Source organism: Corvus cornix, chromosome 14 (assembly GCF_000738735.6).
Source record: "Corvus cornix cornix isolate S_Up_H32 chromosome 14, ASM73873v5, whole genome shotgun sequence".
Taxonomy (NCBI): Eukaryota; Metazoa; Chordata; class Aves; order Passeriformes; family Corvidae; genus Corvus; species Corvus cornix.
The window spans coordinates 4,616,095-4,638,702 of NC_046344.1; the positions used below are offsets into that span (position 1 = coordinate 4,616,095).

Below are 22,608 nucleotides of genomic sequence, written 5' to 3' on the forward strand. Positions count from 1 at the left end.
CAGAACCGCTCTCCCTGAAGGGCAGAGCACATCAATCCCACCTTGTTTTGAAATTCTGCTTTATTTCCTTAACATCCAAAGCTCCCAAGCCACATATACAAAGTGTCTCACATCCAAGTTCTGTGACACATGGTGATAATACAACAGTTACCCTCAGACTTAGCAATTAGCACAGATTTAAATAAAAAGCTCTTCCTATGCTTGCTGCAAAGGAAAACAAAAGAAAGAAACCAACTCCCTCCATCCCCTGAGACTCCCACTCCCAAAATCAGAGCTGAATTACATACTCCAAAAGTTTTAACATCAAGAACAATGAATGCTAAGAACAGGTGCTGGGAAAATAACTGCAGCTTAGAGCATGCCAAAGCAGTTGGAGCTAAGTGGGCATAATAAACCTGCCTGTTAAAGCCAAACCCCAATCACCCTCATCCATAAGGAATGAATAATTCATGGCAGAAGGAGATAGAAGCAGACTTTAAGACTTGCTCCGAGAAAGTGGAACTGATCAAGTGTAATTGCATTAGATGTAAACAGTGGCATTTCAACAATTACTCTTCTCCTTTTGCCAACTTGTTCTCAAAAACCCACACTCAGCTCAGATACCTGCATCCAGCACAGGGTTCAGAGCAGCCAAAAGCAATTGTGGCTTCCCTGTGTCTGCCACAGCTCCTGGAACTGGGATTCAGATACGGACAGCACTGGGGTCACAAGCACTTGGACATCATCTTGGCTTGCTGCTATCATCAGGCTTTGAACACTTTCAATGCCTGAAGCTACTGGGGGAGGGACTAATAAGATTAGCTGACAAACACTGTCAAAATTTGAAATGTATCCACAGAAGAGAAAGCTCCTATTCTCTCTGCTAAAAGAAACAAACACTCCTTTTTCATACCACTTTTACATGTTTCCTTTCATTCACATTTACCTTCAAGATCTTGCTTCACCATGCTCTACAATACAGAACTACCCACAAACCAGTTACTTTTCCTTTTCTTAGTGAATGGATGCTAAAGAACCAACCAGACAAGAATAAAAGAATTAAACAGCCTTCCCAAAGTCTTCAAAACATCCACCCTCCTGGAGATCTCCTCCTGGTTTCTCCAGGATCTTCAGCTTCCAGATTCTGCTCGCTGCTGGTGTGACTGCAGCTTGGTACAACAGCTCCACGACTGAGGAAAAGGTGCATCAGATATGCCCAACTCCCCAGATTTCACTGGAACTTGATTGGGAAGATACTACAGAGCATTTATCACCTCAGTGTAGAAGGGAGGCCTATTAATACAGTAAGTATTATGTACCTGAGATGCTAAATGTGTCTTTAGACAACAGTTTCAGAAAGCACAAATGAAAGCTGCAGCCATTAAACCACAAAATAATTTTAAGTTGCTGGTGCAGAGCTCCCTCACTCAGCTGCTTTCCTCCAAAGCTTGTCTGAATTCTCAAGCTCTCCTGTTACATTACCAAGAAAAATTTTATTTTACTTCAACCATTCTGGTTTATAACCTGAGCACATGCCATCTAAAAGTATTCTCCAATCTCAGCCCATCTCTCCTTCCTCTGCTGAGCCACAGCTTCTCTCCTAGAACTCCCCACTTTAGAAGCACCCCAAAGAAACAGTGCCAGAAATCCACATTTCTTGTAGAACTTGATACCACCAGTATGTTTAGTACTAGACCTGTGCAAAGACAGGATTAAATGAAAGCACAAAGGCATATGGAAAACAAGTCCCTCTGTACTTGAAAGCAACTTCGCAAATGCAAATGCTTACAGAACACTTGGCCACATGCTGAGCATTTACTCTTGGCAGAGTCATGTATCAAGACCAGGATTTCTTAAGTGCCAAAACACCTTTTTTCTACCACATTTACTATATTTTTTTAACAAGAAAAAGAAATCTGCGCACAGCACATGACAGAAAGAAGACAACGTTAAGAATCTTTGTAACTAATGCTTAAACAGGCAAAGAGTTTTTTGTAAGCCTAGGTAAGAGGATGACTGGCTGAAAAATTAAAAAGTCACATCTTCAAGTTGTACTTTTCATGTAAGAAGATGAACTCTTCAATTAGTGCAAGAAACACACAGAAAGGTTCAACAAGTAGGAGCCTTCACACAAAACCAACACCTCTCTGCACAGGCAGCCTGCTGCCCTCTGCACCAAGTCAGACAAGCTGACACATCCATCACTGGCACACCCTTTCCCAGAGAGGACCTGCAAAATCCTGAAGGGATGGGCACAATTACTGTACTGAGAGATTAAAATATATCCTACAAAGAAGCCTTTTTGCTGCAAACCCAAGGAACTACATAAACAACCCCAATTTCCATGTGCACATTCACCAGGGTCTGTAAAACTATCCATTTTTTAGCAGGTTTAAAACAAACGCTCCAATATACAGCTCCTTGGAAAGGAGAAACGAGAGATGCCTATTGATTAGGTGTCAGGGTTACCTCAGGAAAGAGAGAAAGAACATAATAGTGGAAACAAAAGTTGCCCACTACATCCTCCCTTCAGAAAGCACAAAGGCTTTAAATACACGAAACCAGCTCAACTGTGTAGTTACCCTCTGAAAGGCCGTCAATTACCTAAATTGGGCTGTGTGGCATGGAGGAATAAAAATGAGACAGGGTCAAAACAGCTCCAGAATTAATTGGGAGAGGAGAGGGCATATTTCAAAAGAGGGAGAGTTTTCACTCTCGCCTGCCTTCCTTCTCCCTCGCTCTCCAGCAATCACCAGGGCCCAAAGAGACAGCAGAGGAAGATTTCATTAATAAATTTATTTCAACTTTCTTTTCAATGGCACTAAGAATGTATGCAAATCCATTCATAATTAGGTTTAAAAATTCCATTTCATGGGATAATCAGACTTCAAAAAACTCAATTTTAGTTTTAATCAGATTTTAACAAGGATATTAAGTCCATTTCGTTCAGAAGAGGGAGAAACGGTGAATTTAACACAAAATGTATTCAAGCTTAGCCCTGGGAGATAATTAAATAAAATTAATTTGGCAAGGGTTGTCTGTAAATGGAAACGCTCCAGACAGCAGAGCAGGTTCCTGAAGGAAACAAAAGCAGTTCATTACTGTACAAACAGATACAAAGCTTATTGTTCAGACAGAAGAGAATTGCAGCTCCTCCACAACAGCAGGACAACCTGAGCCCTTGAGCTGCCTCTGACAAACACAGCAGTGTGTGGAGGAGGAGAAGGTAGTTATTTCCCTCTTGTTTCAGCTAAGTCCCCACTCCCCTAGCACAGCAAGGAGGGAAAATGCAGGGGACAGCATATACAAACCTAACAATTCCAAATTACTAAGCACAGAAAATTATAAGAAACAATCTAGTGAGAGACAGCTCCTTTAAACGATGAAAACCCACATACAAACTTGAGGCTGTCAGCAAGATTCTTGCCAGATATGATTCCATCAAATTCCATGTAATGATTTAGTCACACAAAGAACTGAATCCCAATTTAATACCAAAAACATCCCACTCTCCTTGACAAAAGCTACGGACTGATACAGATGCTAAAAGTTTGGTAACTGTCCTGATGCTTGAATTCTGAAGGACCAAATATTGATTTTGTAGCCCTTATAACCTTAAACTACAAAAATGCAGTTATTTTAACACTGTATATCAGATGTGTCTGACACTTAATTATTTTAACATCACGATGGTACCAAGATTATGAAAGTCACTTCTGGTAAACACTCAACTTTGCTGTAGAGTCAGACATTCTGGTTTAGATTTTCATGATGCATATTGGTTATGTGTTTACCTAAACTTTCCCCCAACACTGGGCACTTTTAAGGTTCAGCTGGAACCAGTGCTGGGCCATCTTGTCCAGTCCAGGCTGTTGTCAAGAATAGCTGAACCTCGAGGTCCCTTCCAACCTGGTATTCCACAAATCCATGAAAATCTGCTGACCTGGACACACTATCACTGAAAGGAACAGAAGACAAAAACCAGACAGGTATTTCTGGAAAAGAAAAAGCTATTTTAACTACCTATCTACAGTCAAATGACACTGAGAAACAGCATGTTTATCTTTAGAAGCTGTCACAAGCCATCCAGACAGGAGCACGTGCATTTGCAAGACCTCTGTCTACTCAATTAGAAAAAAAAAAAAAAAACCAGAGAATTTTTTCACTCTTCCTCTCTGCCAGCCTTGCAAATATATCAGTTATTACAAAGTGCCAATCGCATTTTCCCTTGCCAGCTACTTGCAGACAGGTGAGCCAAGAGGTGTTGTGTGACCTTGACAAGTGGGCCAGCTCTCCAGAAGGCAGGTGATGTCTTTGCCAAAGTCACACTGGAAACCATCAGGCCTAAATGAAAGGCTTGTCACAAAATAGGCTGGATGCCATCAGCCTTGGCTGCCACATTTGCAGAAAACCACCTGAAGCCACAAAGCCTTATCTCTGGGAATACAAAGAGCACTGAGTCAAATGTCATTTGCAAACACAGTAGCAAAACTGAGTACAAAAAACTCCTAACTAGGTTAAAGCATCATCCTCTAACGGAGCCAAGAGCAAAGCTGTGAAGTATTCCCAAAAGCTGTCCCAGTTTAACTGGGTGAACAGCTGACTTCTCCAACTGAGGATGCAGATACTGACCGTATTCGCAGCCAAAGCCAGATACCCCATTTCTGCCCTGCTTAGAAAAGTTAGCAGGATTTCAAGAGAGAGCTTGATGTGTATCACAGCAAGAGGATGACTGTTTCATTAAAACAGAAAATAAATCAACTTGGTCAGCAGGGAGTAACTCAAAAAAATCCAGACTTTTATATTTCTTCCTACCCAAAAGATTTATCTTCCCTTTTACTACACTGTTCATATCAGAGTATCTCTGGAAGACAGTTTAAACAAGTAATAAGAATTCAAAAGCAATTACAACAAGAACAACTTGTGCCAGAAACTGGTTCTTGCAATAGCTGCCCATTACTCCCTGCAGAGACATAGAAACTGTTAACTCTGCTGACAAGAGAGTTGAGAATAATGCAGAGAAAGGGAGAGAGTAAGGACTGAATCCAAGTGGTACTAACAAAGCAGAGAAGAGATGCTCGAAATCTCAATCTATACTGTTCTAGAAAAGCCAAAACTCTACCTATGTTGGAAGGCTAGGCTCTGCAGCAGATCTGTTCCTGCTTATAGCAAGAGGCAACAAAAGTTGAGAGCAGCTTTGCTGCTGCAGAGGTTTCTACCACACGACTCAAAATGTATCGCCCTCTTACGAGAGCACCACTCTGCAGGACATGACTTCATTAGAAAAAAAAATTTTGCTGCAAGGTGATGACCAAAATATGTGCAGAACATTTATTTGAAAAAGTAAGTTTTGCCAATGCACTCCTAGAATTTTCCATCAGTGGCAGGGAGGGAGAGAAGGTCCCACGCACCTCCACCTCTTACCTGCCTTGGCTAAGTGGGAGAGTTGGTATGTTTTATCTCCTTTCTGCTGAGCACGCCTGCTCACTTCCTACAAGCCGTTCTAACCCCACTGGGAGCTGCATTTGAGCTGAGCTCTTATTTCAGGTATGCAGGTCAACACTTTGATAACAACCTCCAGACATTGGTTCTGGGTGTTCACTAAACACAGGGACCCACTCAGCCCCCAACACCTCACATCTTTGCTTCCAAAATGGGAATCTTTCCAATTATCCCAGCCTCAGTGCTCTTACCAGCCTGGTGCAGTGTTTGCTCTCATTCAGGCAGCTCACTTCAGGCTGTGGGTTTTGTAGGTTAAGACAAAAAACACTTTTCATTTTGTCTCAAACAGAAAAAGGCATAATTTATATAAACAGCAACAATTTAGGAAGCTCACTGCTCTATAACACCTTACAACTTTGTTGAATATTGTTTCAAAAAAGAAAGATTATAGCTGAAAGTAAAACATTTTTCTATTTATTCTATGTACATAACACAAAATAGCTCCAATCTGCAAGAGTTTTTACTTTTTAAAAGGGATGGATGGGCACCAACTAAAGATCTTTATGCTTATATAAAATTCATACTGATGAGAGTTAACAAACTTCCATTCTAAAAAAAAAAAAAAAAATCTGCTTCAGGTCTTGCATGTTACTCTGGATTTTTCTATCTAGCCCAAGATAGCACTGACACTGACCAGAAATGGATGAGTAAATAATCCAATCCACCATGCTAATTTCCATGCTATGAGTTATTTTAAAATAACAAACAACACTTACATAATCACAGCGAGTTCAAGAGAACCTTGAGGCACTTACCACATTAATCTTTTAACTCACTAACATTTCAAGTTCACTGTGCCCTTTAAGAAATATTTGAAAATATTGTGCTGTGCTTTTGCCACATGAATACTTCTCTCTTCAAGCAATGCATGGACAAAGGTATATTTGCAAGAATATTCCCTTTAATAAAGTAGCTTGTGAGGAAAGAAAATGCAGCCCAGGTAAAGATAAGCTTTCATCAAAAATATTCACTGGGAAAGCAGTCCTGAGGGAGGAAAGACTGGAGCTTCAGGACAAAGCTTACATAATATCATCACAGGGCATGTAAGCAAGCTTGTCAGAGCAGCAGCATTTTAACAATGCTAAGAAACTGGAGCACTGTAATGTTCATACATTTCCAGTTTCTTCCTGCCCCATGTTGACGTTGCTATGCCGGCTGTTAGGTACAACTAGAACTGAAAATCAGACCTTTCCTGGCTGATCCAGCACAGAACTCCTCACTGCACTGATGACAAACCAAAGACAGATGATTAAAACAGCCCCTTCCTTCCCAGCTACCATCAGAAGCAGGAATCCATGCTCTGGGCACTGATGAGGTTAAGCACTATCCAGGAGTGAGTCATTCTCAAAACACCATCAAGATAACCTGCACCAAACACACTCAGAAAAGCTGCTCAGACGATACAAATCATATTTTGGTCTTATCAGCACTGACAGATAAGCTCTTCTTAATAGTTCAGTGCATTTTTCAGCAAACTGCTTATTTCTCAATGTGAACAAAGGTCAGCTGCTCTCACACTTCATGTCCCTCTCCACAGGTTTTGTTGTGCTTGGGCAGAAAGATGGACATGGACTGCTTTTACTCACTAACCCCTGCTCCCCTTTCCCCACCTCCAGTTCTCAGAACCCTGGTATTAAACAAAGCCTGCAATTCCAAACTAAAATCTACTGTCCCCTCTTCCCATTCTTGAGTCCGTTCCCCTGTTTACAGATTGGCGGGACAGAACAGAACATTAGAGTTTAGGTCCTGTCTAGTTCTTTGCTGCTATGAACTCATCTTTTCCATAACCCTGTGGAGCAGTAATTTGGATACTTTTGGCTCCACTGGAAGCTGAATTCAGAACTTCAGTCTTTCTGAAAGTAACAACCTCCTTTTAACTGCATTCATGGCACAGTTACAGCAATTTGATTTAAATGCCAGTGCAAGTCTTAAGGATAGCTGGTTCTTTTTCTCACCAGTATGGATCCCCCTTCCTTCTCCTCCCTTCTACCCATGAATTTCCTGGCAGCAATTACATCTCCCACCAGACTCTGCCAGAAGCTGTTCCATTCAACACTCAGTGGGCTCCTAGACTCCTTCCAGCAGTCACTTTCTGCATCCCCACTATCTTCCTCCACACTGGGTGACCAGAACTCCAAGAAGCATCTCCCAGGCCATCTACAGAGGTACTGGAACACTTTCACATCCACAGCAATTTTTCTCCTGGTGCATCCTCTGTGTGAGAATGAGCAGCCATTGTAGCAAGCACAGGGCCCTTCTGGTCCTTTCCACTGCATGTGCTACATTTTCCAAAAGAAGTTTGCATTCAGCTCCCAATTCCATGGAGCATTGTGCTTTGTTTCATTGAATTTTGTCCCACTTCTGCACTCTAATCCTTAGGGTCACTCAGTTCTGCATATCCAGCTTTTGTGTATTTATGAATCCTCTGAACTTGGCATCATTAGCCAAGTTTTATCAGCACACACCAAATTTTTGCACCAAAACCGTTAATAGAAATACTAAATAAAGCAGATCCTAAGGCTAATCTTTGAGGAATTCTACTTATCCTTGCATTTTCCTTTCAACAACACTGAATCTATCCCTGTTTAAACAATTCCTATACATCCTACAATTCATCTATTAATTTCCATCTTCTCCCCCATGGTTTATACTTTCCCAAGCAGCTCCTGTTTCAGTGAAGTTCAAAGAAGTAAGATTTATTGTGATTTATTTGATAAGACAATCAATTCTCTAGACAAAGAAAGCTGTTACAGTAGTCTGGCACAATCCACCTTGGAATTCTTGATCCAATGAAGAAGGGAGATTCCTTGCCCTGTAGCTAAAGGCCATGCCTAGGAGTACAGGGGAGCAGCACATACAAGAGTTTGAATCCTTACTGAAGCATTCTGTTTTGCTTCTGTTCAAAAAAGGCCTCTGCATTTAGAGAAGAGTTTTGGAAAAGGCATTACTCTGCTAAAACAAAACCATCCCCAAAATGCACGTATGGGATGTGCATTTTTGTTTAAAAGTTTCCCTGCAAAAGCAAAACTTTGGGGGTGAGAGATAATAAATAAACTGCACATCTAAGGGAGAGGGGAGGCAGAGCACGTCAACAGCCCCAGCAGAAAATTTAGAGCTGAAATACTGAAGGATGCTAAAATGGAAATGGAAAGGTAAAATTAAAACTGAGCTGGAGATTATAGTGGTTATTGGGTTTTTGGAAATGATCAAATGATAGGCTGAATAAAAATCAAGCATAAGCATTTGAGCTGTCTGACAGGAGCAAACCATCCCCTTGCTGATTAGTCTCTGCTATTTAAATGATAATTTCACTTTAAGGCAAACAGGGCTGCTTAATGCAACCAAAGTGGCTCTTTATAAGTGTCTGTATTTTTGAAAGCTTCTCCTTCACAGCAGAGCGAGCAGTGAAGTTCAAGCCATTTACACATAACATGGGTCACTACATGCTGCAAGAAGCCAAGCAACTTCTACCCAACTGTTTTCCAACAGTGTCAAACAATACTGGCAAGAAATACAGCAGCAACTCAAAATGAAGTGTCTGACTGGTGAGTCCCCCACAGCAAATGAAACACCTGCTGTGGAGCAGACAACACCAGCACACATTTCTAAACCCACTCCTGTTCCTAAAGGAAAAAAAGAGCCTTAAGTTTATTGGTTTGGGGAACGTACCCTATATTCAAGCTGGGGTAATGCTCTATATTCTGATTAAAAGAGCAATGGAAAAAGAAGTGATAATTTTCATTAAAAAATGATCTATTGGTATCTTCACTTCCAAAATAAAGTTCTTACTCCCCAAGTAAGAATAGTCCATCTTCTCTTTGATGTCATTACTCTCCACACAGTTCTTTTACTCAAACTACTGAAGTTCCTCAAATCATCCTTCACCAAAGAAGATGGACAGTGTGCTGAGCTATTGCTCAACAGCTTTTTCTGTCTCCAGAATGCCAGATCTGTGATCCTGGGAAGACAATCTCTTGAACTGTTCCCAGGGCTTTGAAATGCAAAGCAAGGACAGATATATTTTTGATCTGAGCTTGCTTACTTCTCACTCTGATTATCTGATTACACATTACAGCCTCACTCTGCCTCAATGTCAGGTGCTCATCCCTTATATTTTACACTCTTCCTATCTCTCCTTTAGCCTCCAGACTTATTACTCTGATATATTCAAATGGAAATAAAAGCACTAATGGCAAAGGAGAAAGAACACTAATATTTTTGAACATCAGAGATAAGTCCAGTGTTCTTTGGAGAAAATTAGTATCAGATAGGGAAGTCTGGCAGGAAGTTTTGCCCAGCATTTCAGTGAAGAACAGTAAAAGACAGACCTACGACACTTCAAGATATCTATAAAAGGTGGTTGCTTTATTAAAACTTAGTGGATCAACCCCATGAGAGTGGGAGAAAACTAAACTCTGGTTAAAGCACAGATTTGACAGCACAGTTCCAAGCATTACATTTAAGTGCATTATTCCCAACACCCAAACATGGACTGAAGTCTCCCAAAACTGCATCTGACTGCTCTGAAGCCTGGAGCTTCAGAATTTGAGATTATAAAGGAGCATTTTCTCCCCACCAGGCACAATAAGTGTTCTGTCAAGGAAAGCTAAAACCTAAGGCAGCATGGAAAGTGAAGAGTAATGTACATTTTAAAATAAGAGAGCAGAATAATGAAGAACAGAAGAGCTTAGAGCAATACTCCAGCATATGCTGCATGTCACATTCAACAGGTGACAGCTTCCTCCAGGACTTCTCTATGTAAAACTTGGTGGCTTCAGCACACACACAATTAGTGTAAGACAACCACAAATAGTTTTCTCTTTAAACCTGTACCTCACTCTCTAAAGCCAAAGATGCCCTTTGGAACTGTTCAGGCACTTCCCCCTCAAGAAGCTGTTAAATGCTGCTAAGGCAGTGCTTTCATCTTTCACACAAGCTAAGTCCTACAAATACTGAGCACGTAACCTTTATTTCTATATAAACACAATGATTACCCTCATCATCCCTTCCAACCCTGGCTGCTCATTGCCACATCCCCTGCCCTGCTTTGGAACAGTACAATTATTTATGCACCAACACAGGAGATCTGATGAGGGAACAGATCAGGAATGGGATTGCTGATTCCTATTCTAGATTGCTTTTTGCTATGCAGGGACACCTCTTTCAGCTGCTGAGTTCACAGAACCAGAAGGCACCAGGTAGGAACAGAATATTTTGAGACAGGCACTGGAGTCAGAAGCCCCAGGTGAGACAGGAATGGCAGAGCTTCTCTAAACTGGGACTAACTTGTCCTGGCAGAACGATGCAAGGGAAATTCACTCGACATTAATCCCTTTGCAAAGCCAGGAGAAAGCCCTGTTCTGAGGGATTTGAGGGAATATTAGCAACCTGCATACATTGGCCCTCTACAGAGAGTGAATTCTTCAGCATTTCCCAAACCTTCAACTTCATTGGAAGGCAAAAAGTAACAATAAAATGCAGTACACTGTGGCTGTACAGGACAACAGCAGATAATCTAACCATGAGGCAAGCTGAGACCTCATAACTACAGAAGTTTCTCTAACAAGCACAGTGCTTTTTTATTGTTGTTTTGGTTTTTGGTGCTTGTTTGTGGTGGTTTTTAATTACTTGTTCCCCCTACACAGTGTTTATCTCCCTACTGGGTGCCCTGGGAATTCCCACTGCGAGGAAACAGTTTGTTTTACACTGGGAATCTTGTAAACAGCAGTCATGCAAATTTCAGTCTGTTCACAGATCATAAATTACAACTATTTATAAAAAACTGAAGACATAGAACATGAAGCTTCAATATCCTCATACTGTGCTAATCCTAATTTGCTCCACCAATTAGGGACACAGCTCTAAAGCTGGGGGCCACTAGTGGCCAACCCACACAAACCAAACTCCTCACCCTCCCCAACAGAGAAATTAGCACTGTAGTTCAGGTCAGTGGTACAGTTACAGAGGGCAGCCAGCACCAAATGCTTTTAATTAGACTGATTTCTTGCTTGGTGACAATAGACCACAGGGCTACAATAGGCTATCCCATAAAAATATTTGCTCCACTATGGAATGATCACGCCAGAATTACAGCATTACTGGAACCAGCAACAATAACCCCCAGTCTTGGCTTGATTGGTTGCAGTTAATTAAGTATCCAGAGTAACATGAGTAATTCAAATTATTTCGACATGTACTACTTTGTATATCTGTCAACAGATTTTTTTTTAAACCAGTAACCACTTACTCATAATGGACATTCAGAGAAAGACAAATTACTACCTTGTGAGAAAGGAAAAGATTATGAGCTTCATTCACTACTGCACAGATATTCAATGCCTTGGATGGAAGAGAGTGCACAGTAGCTAAGCATAGTTAATCAAGATTCAAAAAGGAAAGTAGAGAACACCAATATTCTCCTTTTTCTTCTATTCACTGAAAAAAAAGAGCACTAATCCACCACTAAATGCAGAATCAAGAAATCCGATTCCCCTTTCCCTCCCTCTCTCCTCCCTTCCCCCAGCTCCAAAAGCAGAATGTGCATAGAAGGACTTCCCGTACTGAGTGTAGCACCTGGGTAATTACGAATTACAACTGTGCAAACCACTGTACCGAATAGAGATGCCTGCCACTTAATTAAACCCTTTCTTAGAGAGGAAATGCATACACATTCACACTATCTCCTCTTCTTAATTGGTCTCAGACATTGCAGGAAGTTAGTCCCCAAGATTTGTCAGCCAGCCAGCCCACAGATGTTTCAGAAAGAAAACCAGGTCAGCATTACCAGGTTCGCTTCTTGGGCTCGAGGTGACAGGTCAGCAGATCAGTGCCTGCTGTCTGCAGCTGGCAGCTCCACCAAGGGAAAATGGTCTCTCAGCATTGGCCCAAATTCCTGCCAAATGTGTACTTCCCTTGGCAGGCCTGGCCTGGCCGGCGAGCTCCCCAAGCAGCCACGGCAGCTCCAGGAGATCTCGGTGCTGCAGCCACCTGCATTCACCCTGAAGGGCTCTGCAGGCACTCCCAAAACCCAGACTCCAGTGAACCCCAGGGTGTCTCTGGGTCAGCCTCATGTCATCGGCACCAGGGCCAAGACCTGCCTTACACCAGAACCACAGAGGGACGCGACTCAAAACATCCAAGCCCACGAGCGGAGCCTCCAAGCTCTGCACAAGAGTCCAAGCTCACTTCTCTTCTCTCTGACACATCAGCCTCACCTCTAATCTCCACGCTGTATTCCATGGCCCTTCAGAAAAAGACAGCAGACATCCCCACCGTGCCCCTGATGGAAAAAACTGAAATAATTCTGGAAAATTGCATGAACAAAATCTTTTCTTTTTTCCCCCCACATAAACACCAAGCCTGAGCTGACAACAGAAAACAGTGCTCCAAAAAAGAAATTCTAACTTAAATAGGCCATGATCAATATATTTGATCACCAATATAAAATAATTCTGCTGTGTATACAAAGATCTTTGAGCCCAGCAGGTGAATTTGTAAAAACTTTATACTCATTACTTCCATTAAAAAAACCACCAAGCAAAATAACAAACAAAAACAAACCCTGTATTATACTTTACTATTTATTATCTCAAAAAAGAAAAAAAGGTTGGACTAAAACTCCTCTGAAGCTGTTGTTTGTGGCTCACCTGGCAGTGTTCACCCAATCGTATAACTCTTCAGCCAAACTTTGACCTTTCAAAACCTGCAATCTTCTGCCACTTACGGAATAACACAAAGACAAATTTAGCAATAAACCTTGTCAGCTGCTATCAATGGCTATCGGTACCTTCAGTATCTGAATTACTGCCTCAGCTTTAACAAACACCTGATGCACATCTTTTTGCATCACTCAGTACTCCAGGGTATATCTATTTATGGAGAGCAAATCACTTGCCTAATTCATTAGAGGACAAAAACAATATCAACCAAACACAGACAAACAGCAGCAAAACAGGCTTATTTAGATTAATAGCTCACAGAACAAGAACCTTCATTTTTTATTTGGGCATCTTCTACAGCTGTGGAAGGGAAAGTCAGAACAATAACAGTGCTGCTCTGAGAATGCAATTCTACAGCTTGGGGTGGGGAGAAAAGAATCACTCTGTGAAGAACTCCTATTAAACAAGACAAAATGAAGAAGACATGGCATAAACATGAAGTTTACAAAGTCAGTTAGAAAAACACTGTTTCATATTCCATTAGAGAAATCTGCATAAACCATTTTCCTAGCAAGTTACAGCCCTGAGTACTGGGCAAGGAGACGATGACTGCATGAAGGCAGCATTAAAGAGGGTTTAGAAGTTCTGCCGGCAGGAATTACGAGTTTTCCTGGGAGCAGCTGTCCCTTCCCAAGGCTGATGGATGCACACCGGGCTGAACCCCAGGCTGGAGCGATCCCGCTCCTCCCGCTGCAGGAGAACGGGCGCCATCTCGTGGCAGTTCTGTGCTTTGGCACCCCAACAAAGCCGCCGCTGTCACCCAAAATCTCCCCCAAGTATTCTTCTGTTAAAATATATTAACTGTTTAATGGCAGTCGAGGAACTGCCTGGAAAATATCTCTAAGCTAAAAGTCCAGTGCTGAAAATACAACCGAGTGTGTCATGATTAACATGGTTTGTCAGTGAAGATGGTCAACAACTCAATTACTCAAATACTGGGTTTTGAAGAAATACAAACTACATCAGCACATCCTGGAGAGAAGGAGTACAAGAAGCTTGTTTTCTCAACACAGCCCTTTCCTAATAACAGTCCTAAAAAAGCCGTGTATAAATATCCTTCTATAGGACAGTGCACTCCAAAATAAATAAGACTTTCTACTCACAGAGCAAGAATTTTAACATTTTGTGCATTTTTCCTTTTCCAGCTGAAACCAACTCTACAGCAGAAATACCAAACCAGAACAACACATGGCAAATGTATGAAAACCCCTGGCAGCATAACAGTAACACACAAAAAAGACCTACATCCACAATAAAAATCAGATCCAACTATACTGCAAAGTAGGCAGTAAGAAGTCAAGAAATCCAAAGGACATAAAGTTGAACACAAGAAAGATGACACAGATTTATAATGTGTACACATGAACCATATATAACACATATGATGAGTCCTGTTTTATTATCTGGCTACTGTGCAGCACAGGGATGTTTTGCTATAGAGCTACAGCTGTCTTTATTTCCACTGTTTATGAAAGAGAAAAAAGCCCAGGAGCTTACAAGTGGAATCCAGAACTAGGAAACACAAGATTAGCCAGAGTCAACTGTTAATGAACTTGTCTTCCCCCCACAAGGTGAAGCATTATAAACACTCTTCCATTGTCACCAAAAAGAGACCAGTACTAAAAACAGTAGGATTACCACTACACTCCTGAAAGCTGCACCTCCTTCCCAAGTATTATTACATAAAATTACACTGCAAGGGCTGATCATAAGCCAATCTGACAAAAAGCCTGCTGGGAGCAGGCAATCAGTGAACAGAAACCACTGAGAGCAGACACTGAACAAGCCCTGTGGAAGTGCTGGAGGAAATGAAAAATCATCCTCTCCTAAAACACCACATACTGCATGCACTTCCCTTACATCCTCTGTAGCAATGAAGAACCTGATAAGAAAAGATGAGAAATCCTAATTTATTCCCTTTTCCCTTTCTTATCTAGTTATTAGCAAACAGAACATTGCTCTGGCTCTTTGGGACAATCAGCCAACTTGTTCCTGTTTCTTTTCTGCTATGAGATGGGCAATTAACTCTTCTCAAACTTTCACCAACAGCATTCTCCAGGATCCAACCAGGACAATGATCTCTCATCATCTTCATCATCCTGATCAAAAATTAATGTAATTCATACTGTAAGAAGTCTGAGCAAGAAAAAAAAAGAACAATGGGGGAGGGGGGGAGGAGGGGGAAGGGAAAATCATCCAGTCCCACTTGCCTCAATTGCATGAAAAGATGATCTTTCTCAAAAGCAATTTCCCTTTCTGTAGGAGAAGGTGCCATTAATAGCACTAAACAATATGGCCCAATCACAAAACTAGCACTTCACAGTGAATATTCTGATTTTAAATGAAGGAGTTATTAGACTTCAACAGGCAGAATCACTTGGTTCCATTTCTCTCCCACTGTGAAATTACCTCGTTAAACCTTTAACAGCTTGAGGTAAGTAGAAAGCTTTTACTCCAAAAGGTTTTGCAAAAAGGATTCCTACAATTTCTGTCCATACCTTACCACAGAAGACTTAGCATAATTCCATCTTCATCTAAATGCATGGATCCTCAACAGATGCAGGAGAGAACCTCAAGCATGCTACCTACTGGCATGCCTCTGGAAAAGGTTCATTATCCTCATTAAACAGAAAACACTGAGAAAAATAAGGGGGCTTCCCCAAGTTGGAACACAAGTATCTTTTACATGAAACAGTGATGTCTCCAAATCATATGTACATATCCAAACATTCCTGCTTCCAAACAATCCCAGCAGTGTGCAGACACAGCTCTGTGGCTGGGTATGTGGAATGAAAGGAATGAAGAAACAACTGGCAAGATGAGGTTCTGCAGTACATGTTTCAGCTTTGACCCAGTGTGAAAGGTGATCAGTGCTCATATCAAACAGTTACTTACAAAGAAGCATCTCCTTTTCAGTGTAATAACATTGTAAGTATTTAGAGAAAATAAAGCAATGTTAAAACATGGCACACAAAAGATTCATATATACAGAACACCTTCTGCAGCAGAAGAAAATGATCAGAAATTGCACTATTTCCAGCTCCTTTTTATACCACAAACACAGGGGCCTTAAAAAATCTGGTTCACTGCTCCAGATGTCAGGAGGAGCTGTCAAATACCAGCACACAGACCAGCTGGTGTTACAAAACACAACTGGGGGTGGGGGGTTTGACAAAGTAACTAAAATAACACCATTTCTTCAGCTGCTTTTAGGGAAGGAAAGTCACAACATGATCTAGAAGCTCGTTTTGATGACCATATTTCAAAGGAAATATGTTACAACAGTTTGCCACAAGTAGCACACGTTCTCTTCTCCGGACATCTAAAATGCTTAGAAATTCACTTACTAAGCAAGCAGAATCCCTAACCAAAAAAAAAAAAAAAAAAAAAAGGGAGCTATACACAAGAAGCTGAAACAAGAAGTTTCAAGAATTCAAAACTGAACCCTGGCTTTAGAGACACTGGTCAAGCTGATTTGGTGAAAAACATTTGTTAGTTCCCAAAGTTACACATTTTTTAAAGCATCTTCTTTTCTTCTCATATATAATAAAATGTACTAGAAGAGTTTCCACATGAAGAAGGGATAGCAAGAAAGCATGACCAACACACTTAAGAGATCAGTCAGAAGATTTAGAGGAAGGGGTTTAGAAGTCTTACTTCCCTCCAGAGCTGTGAGCACATACCTGATATTTAAGCCAGTGCTCTGGTCCAGTTTCTCCCAGCTTTGTAATTTTCCCAGAAGCTTCTACAGTAAAGATTAAAAGTAGAGTTAGGCACAGACAAACGTTCTGACAGCTCACTTTCCAGAGCTTTCTCACAATCTTCCATTCAAAGTCAGTGTCATTCCTTCTCCTCCTGTGGATTTCCTGACCTTATCCAGCACTTTCGGCTTGTCATTGTCCAGCCCTGGGTATCAAAGTTCTTACCACACACCTCTTTGACACCACCACGTCTGGACAGAGCTTGATGCCAAAAAAAGCCTTTCCAGCAAAAGAAAGGTAAAAGAGAAACATCAAGGCTAAAATAGACACTATGATGAGATTATTCTTTACACAAAATCTCCAGCTGAACAGTAGATATCCTTTTGCCTTTTACACCTTCCTTGCCATAACTCCCCTCATGCTGACTTTCCAGTTTGGGAATGCCTGGTTCGAGCCCATTAATTAAAAGAGCTATCGGATCTTAAGTAGCACAATACAGGAAGAGCCTAAAAGCCAGGACAGGCAATAAAGGAAACTCCTGTTCTGCTCATCCACCAGATGTTCCCAGCTCCTCACCTCATTTTCCAATTCCACAGTCACTAGCTGTGCTTGGACTTTCTCATAGCGTTCCAGTTTTCTTTGGAGACCTTCCACTTCCTCTTTAAGCAAACCATTGTTTTCTTTCATTTCCCTGGGGTGAAGAGACAGACAATTACTAAAAATTCATGCAACTCAATTCCCCTTCACAAACTTCCAGATATACAGGAATCCCAAAGGAATCATGACATTGAACATTCAACTGATTCGATTCTATAACCTTCACTGCAAAGCCACTGCTACAAAAAAAAAAAAATAAAGTTTTATTGAAATTATTTTTTTTTCTACTTTAAGTACCATCCTAATTATGTCCAAACAAGCTGAAGCTTTGTGTCTGCTTTACTATTTGTCAAAACAGGGGTAACAAAAGACTCCAAACTCTGCTGTTCTGGCTGGCTGGAACACAGCAAGCAGTACAGACCCGGGCTTTGGAGCACTGCTTGGTTTTACTTCAATAGAGGTGTACAAGGTGAGATAAAACTGTACAAAAACAAATGACCTTTAATCTGTGCATATATTTCTGTGCACAAAAAACAAGCATGAGAAAAAATTCCAAGATAAACAATTTAAAATTATAATTAAATAATTACAAGACCAAAATCTAGGAAAATAACTTAATTTTAGAAAAAAAAAGTCTGGCAAGATGACTCATTGTAATAATTTTTTTTAAAAAAACAACAACAGAGAACAACAAAGAAAGAGCTTTAAGGCAAGTTCTTTCACATTACATTGAATTTAACTTTCCAAATTGATTGCCACTTTGGAAATTCAGAAAGCCTACTCTACCAAGGGCTGTATAAGACTGCTTCAGAAATTTAAACAAAACATTTTCTAAACACTATTCTGGAACAAAAGGCCTTTAAAATAGTGGTAACAAAAGCTAAGCAAAACCAGTTATTAAAGAAACATTCAGCTGCCTCTTTTCCCTGCAGGAAATTACTTCCCCAAGCTGCATGGAGTTTATCACTACCTTTAAACACTGAATTTTCTTCTAACAAACCGAATCACCACCCAGAACAATCAATGCACATTCTGAGGCTCTTGTGTTCAAGATTCCTCAGATCTTGTCACATCCTCCCATCTAGTAACCACCTCGACACTACTCAATTCATATGTAATACTTTAACTTGCTTCTGAACTTTCCCATGTGGAAACCCTAAAGAGGAATGTGAAAGTGCAGATAGTGCAGCTGTAGCAGGTACAGAAGAACACAAAATAACCCTCAACAAGTGAACCCTTTTATCACCTGAAGTAGACGTTTTCCTCCCTGAGCTGCCGCAATTCACGCTCCATTTTTGGGAAACGAGCCAGTTCTGCCTTCATGTTCTTGACAATTATAGCATCGTGTTCCTGCTGGGACAACTTCTGCTCCAGATCCTGGAAAACATGGGATGAGAACAGGACAGCAATGAGAAAGTTGAAATTTGTAAGAGCTATTTCTGCACTGTACTTTTTAAGCTCATATCAAGGACTTGAATGAAGTTGGAAGGGAACTCAGGAGGTCATGTGGTCCAATCCATGCTCAAAGCAGGGATGACTCTTGTTGCACTTGTCATACCTGGGCTGGCCTCTTCTCTACACCTGCTTACCCCAAGTTCATAACAAAAAACCCTCAGTTCCTCATTAAAATGATCTCTTCTATCAACTGAACCAAATCTGTGATTTTCCTGTCCTCTATCCCTCCATCAATGAAGAGCAGAGAGGCATTTGAATGGCCTGCAAGCATTAGATACAGAAAGAAACACAAATCTGCATTTTAACATTATAGTATATGTTGGGGGTTTTTTTCCACTAAAAAACCAAATTATTTAGGGCTGTGTTGCAGACATATCCTGTTTTCCATCCTTTCATTTCAACGGAGAAAGTCTCCTCTTGCTGGCAATCAGGCTGGTTTTACAGCAAGGCAATGCCACTGTCAGCACTGCTCAAACCAAACTCTCCACGTCAACCTCTGCCAGGAAGACAAGACAAAGAAAAAACATACACTCCCACCAGCCTATATGCTCATTTGGAAGAACATAAAGCATCTCTATACTCACATTTAAGTTAGTGTGGTTTTGAAAGCTTTACAAGTAATTGCACTTCCTCAACACAACTGCAGAGGAAGGATTTTCTGGGAAGCAGGAAATAACTGTAGCTGCTGGGCTCATCACATACCATTTGAAACAAGATCACTCTAGAAGCAGCCTTTTGCAGAGCAGATTTGTGCTGTGGCACAAGACCAAAAAGAGCATTCCTCCAGAGCACTGCATAAGGATATAAATCACCTTTCTATAGAGAAAGCATGGTTTGTTTTCAATCAATTGATACAACAAAGGCAAAGTGTCACGTTACAGCTAATTGTAGATTAGAGCTGTCCACCCAAGCTCAACTCTTGCTGGCAACCAACTCAGGTACTTATATGACAAACTAACCTTTCACTTCTGCAACAGCCAATTTTTTAAAAAGCAGCATTCTGTTCTTCCACTGAAGGAATTAAAGTCTAAAGCTTTACATAGGTGACAAAGTTTCTTACCTTAATCTTCTGTTCATATTCTGCCAGTAAGGACTGGCTTGCTTGCAGTGTCTGGATTTGCTGACTTGCCTCTTGCCATTTCCTGTTAGATGAAGACACAAGAGGCACTTGAGCACCCAGAAATCAGGTACCAGAAACAACCAGAAGTTCCTGACAGAGTCAAACAGCACTAATAATGTTAGTCTTATATAACATTCTCTTTCAGTTTCACAGTCGTATCATCTCCCTCTAATTTAAAGACAAAAATATCCCTTCATTTTAATAAAAAGATGTAGATTGAGAAAAATACAAAAATCAAGCCACTTTAACTCTGAAGACAACAACTATACAGAGTAAACAAAACTTCACAACTTTGAAATTGAAGAGTTGAAGTTAGCAAGCAAGGAAAAGCATACTCATAACTTTCAATTACCCCTCCACTATGATTTAAGGTTTGATATTTTTGTTCTGTTCAGCCCATAAAGTTCAGATCAGCCTTTCCCACCCACATGCCTTCTGTTAACTCTCCAACAGGAACAAGAAACAACACTGAGATTTAAAGCTCAAGTTTGTGGGGTATTTTCCTCAAGGTACAATTGAAGTTGCACCTCAGAGTTGGTTTCAAACAACAGTTACAACCTGCACACCCAGATCAAAGAACCCCTTTGAAGAGCAGAAATCAAACGCTGCTTAAAGTTTTCTGAGTGATGACAGCTGCACAAGACTGAAGTTCTGTTGCCTTTTTCTCCCTACAGTCATTCATCCCTTGCTTACTTTTTTTCAGCATCCAGATGCTCCATCAGTTCCTGCTTCTGAGAGTCTTGGCTTGTCATCTGCATCTCTTGGTTCATTATATTCCATTGCAGCTCTGATATTTTCCCTTTTAATACAGTGATTGTCTGAATTAATGGGGGGGAAAAAAAAAAGCATAAACACACAAGGCTGTGACTCTTCAAGCTGGATATTACGGATGGTGATAGAAATAATTTCCAACTAAAAAGTACTAACACACTCTTAGAAACAATCCCATACTCTTGCAAACCATCAGACCTGCAAACCTACCTCAAACAAAGGCAAGAGAAAATAATTTTTCACTTTCATTTGCAATCCAAATTGTCATTTACATTATCTCTTAAATGGGTGACCTCAAACGGGAATGAAAAATATCGAACTTTAAAGTTAGATGACTCTTTTTCTAAATATTTTAGCTCTAAAGAAAAGCTCACAGGTTTGTTTCCAATAGCTATTACTCAGCTCCCTGTAACAGAGAAAAAAGAGAAATATCTCAAAACATTACAGATGTAGGGTGTCTTCTAGACAGAGAGACAGGTAGGGTTCTCATCTTGATACTGATGGAAAGGGAAATAAAAGAACACAGACACAGAACTGCAGCACACATCTTTTGGGTGGGTTTAGTTTCTGTTATGTACCATCACTGTCTCCCTGGTTTTAATCACTGATAATTGGAACATTAAATCTGATTAACTGCTTTATCACATAGCTACATTTCCAGTAACACCTAGGCAGGAGCAGGGCTTAAGCACTTAGTGGTTGCTGATCCACAACTGGTGTGGGAAACCAAATTAAACAGAAAAGTTACAAATTATATAGCTGAACTTAACTATAATGATATCTGAGAAGACAGAGGGTTGAGAAGCAACCCTCATTCGGTCTGGGCATCCAAATAAACTGAAACTGTTACCCAAGCATTCATTCTGCAGTAGAATGCACTGGCACTTAAGACACTTCAGGAAGACACACTTTGTTCATAACGCTGGTCTCATCCACTCTACTGTTCTCCCTACTTCCATGAACACTTTCCCATATTATCTCCTCCATCACTGTCCCTTTCTTCACACTTCTGAACCCAGATGCTCTATGTTGCCTCACACTTTTTTTCTCCTTCTCCATATCAGCTTGTCTAAAAAAATCTCTTCTCCTTCTGACCTGCTCACTTGTGTCTCAGCTTGATTTGGCTCTGCACTTTGACAGAAAAGACACACACCACCAGGGTTTATTCATTTCCAGGTGATGAACATGGTGTTCCAGTTATTTTGTTTGAGGGCTTTTTTAATCAAAAAGGGCATTTTCAAGTCATAAGAACTGCAAAGTCACCTGAAGCTATAGATGGGTTAAAAATTACTCTGTTCTTACTTCATTAGCTTCGGCTAATTTGCTCTCTTTCTCTTGCAGCTTTTCACTCATTGTCTCCATGCTCTTCTTGTAAGATTTGTTCATTTCCATTTGTTCTTTCAGTTTATTTTCAGCCTCTGTTTCCCTTTCCTGGTACTGCTTTATGCGTGTGAGCAGCTCCTGGTTACGGTCAGCCTCTCGCTTGCCAAGGGAAAAAACACAAAGAGACATAAGAAGAAAGCAGCAGAAAGGTGAAGCCATTTTTCCTTCTTCTGTCTTCATCCCTCATTACCACGGTCACCAATGGTAATTGCTTCACCATGAAGCAAAGTTACTCAGACCACAGCTTTAACCTAGCAAGGACAAAAATCTGATGAGCAGCAACTCAATGGAATTACCCAGGGAAATGGAGCTGGAAAATTAAGAGACCAAATCTCCCAAATCTCTTACACTAAGACATGACTATAAGAATACAGACTTCACA

At 40.7% G+C, this 22,608-nt stretch overlaps 1 protein-coding gene across 1 annotated transcript in view; it reads right to left on the bottom strand.

Moving 5' to 3' along the window:
• The window catches only part of MAD1L1 (mitotic arrest deficient 1 like 1), a 349,137-nt gene that overhangs the window by 322,321 nt on the left and 4,208 nt on the right, over window positions 1-22,608 (bottom strand). The window contains exons 4-9 of the mRNA XM_010392404.2: window positions 22,146-22,325; window positions 20,766-20,890; window positions 20,013-20,094; window positions 18,744-18,874; window positions 17,477-17,591; window positions 16,883-16,944 (exon numbers count right to left, since the gene is read on the bottom strand). Of these exons, the coding sequence (XP_010390706.1) occupies window positions 16,883-16,944; window positions 17,477-17,591; window positions 18,744-18,874; window positions 20,013-20,094; window positions 20,766-20,890; window positions 22,146-22,325 (695 nt within the window). The remainder of the gene's footprint in view (window positions 1-16,882; window positions 16,945-17,476; window positions 17,592-18,743; window positions 18,875-20,012; window positions 20,095-20,765; window positions 20,891-22,145; window positions 22,326-22,608) is intronic.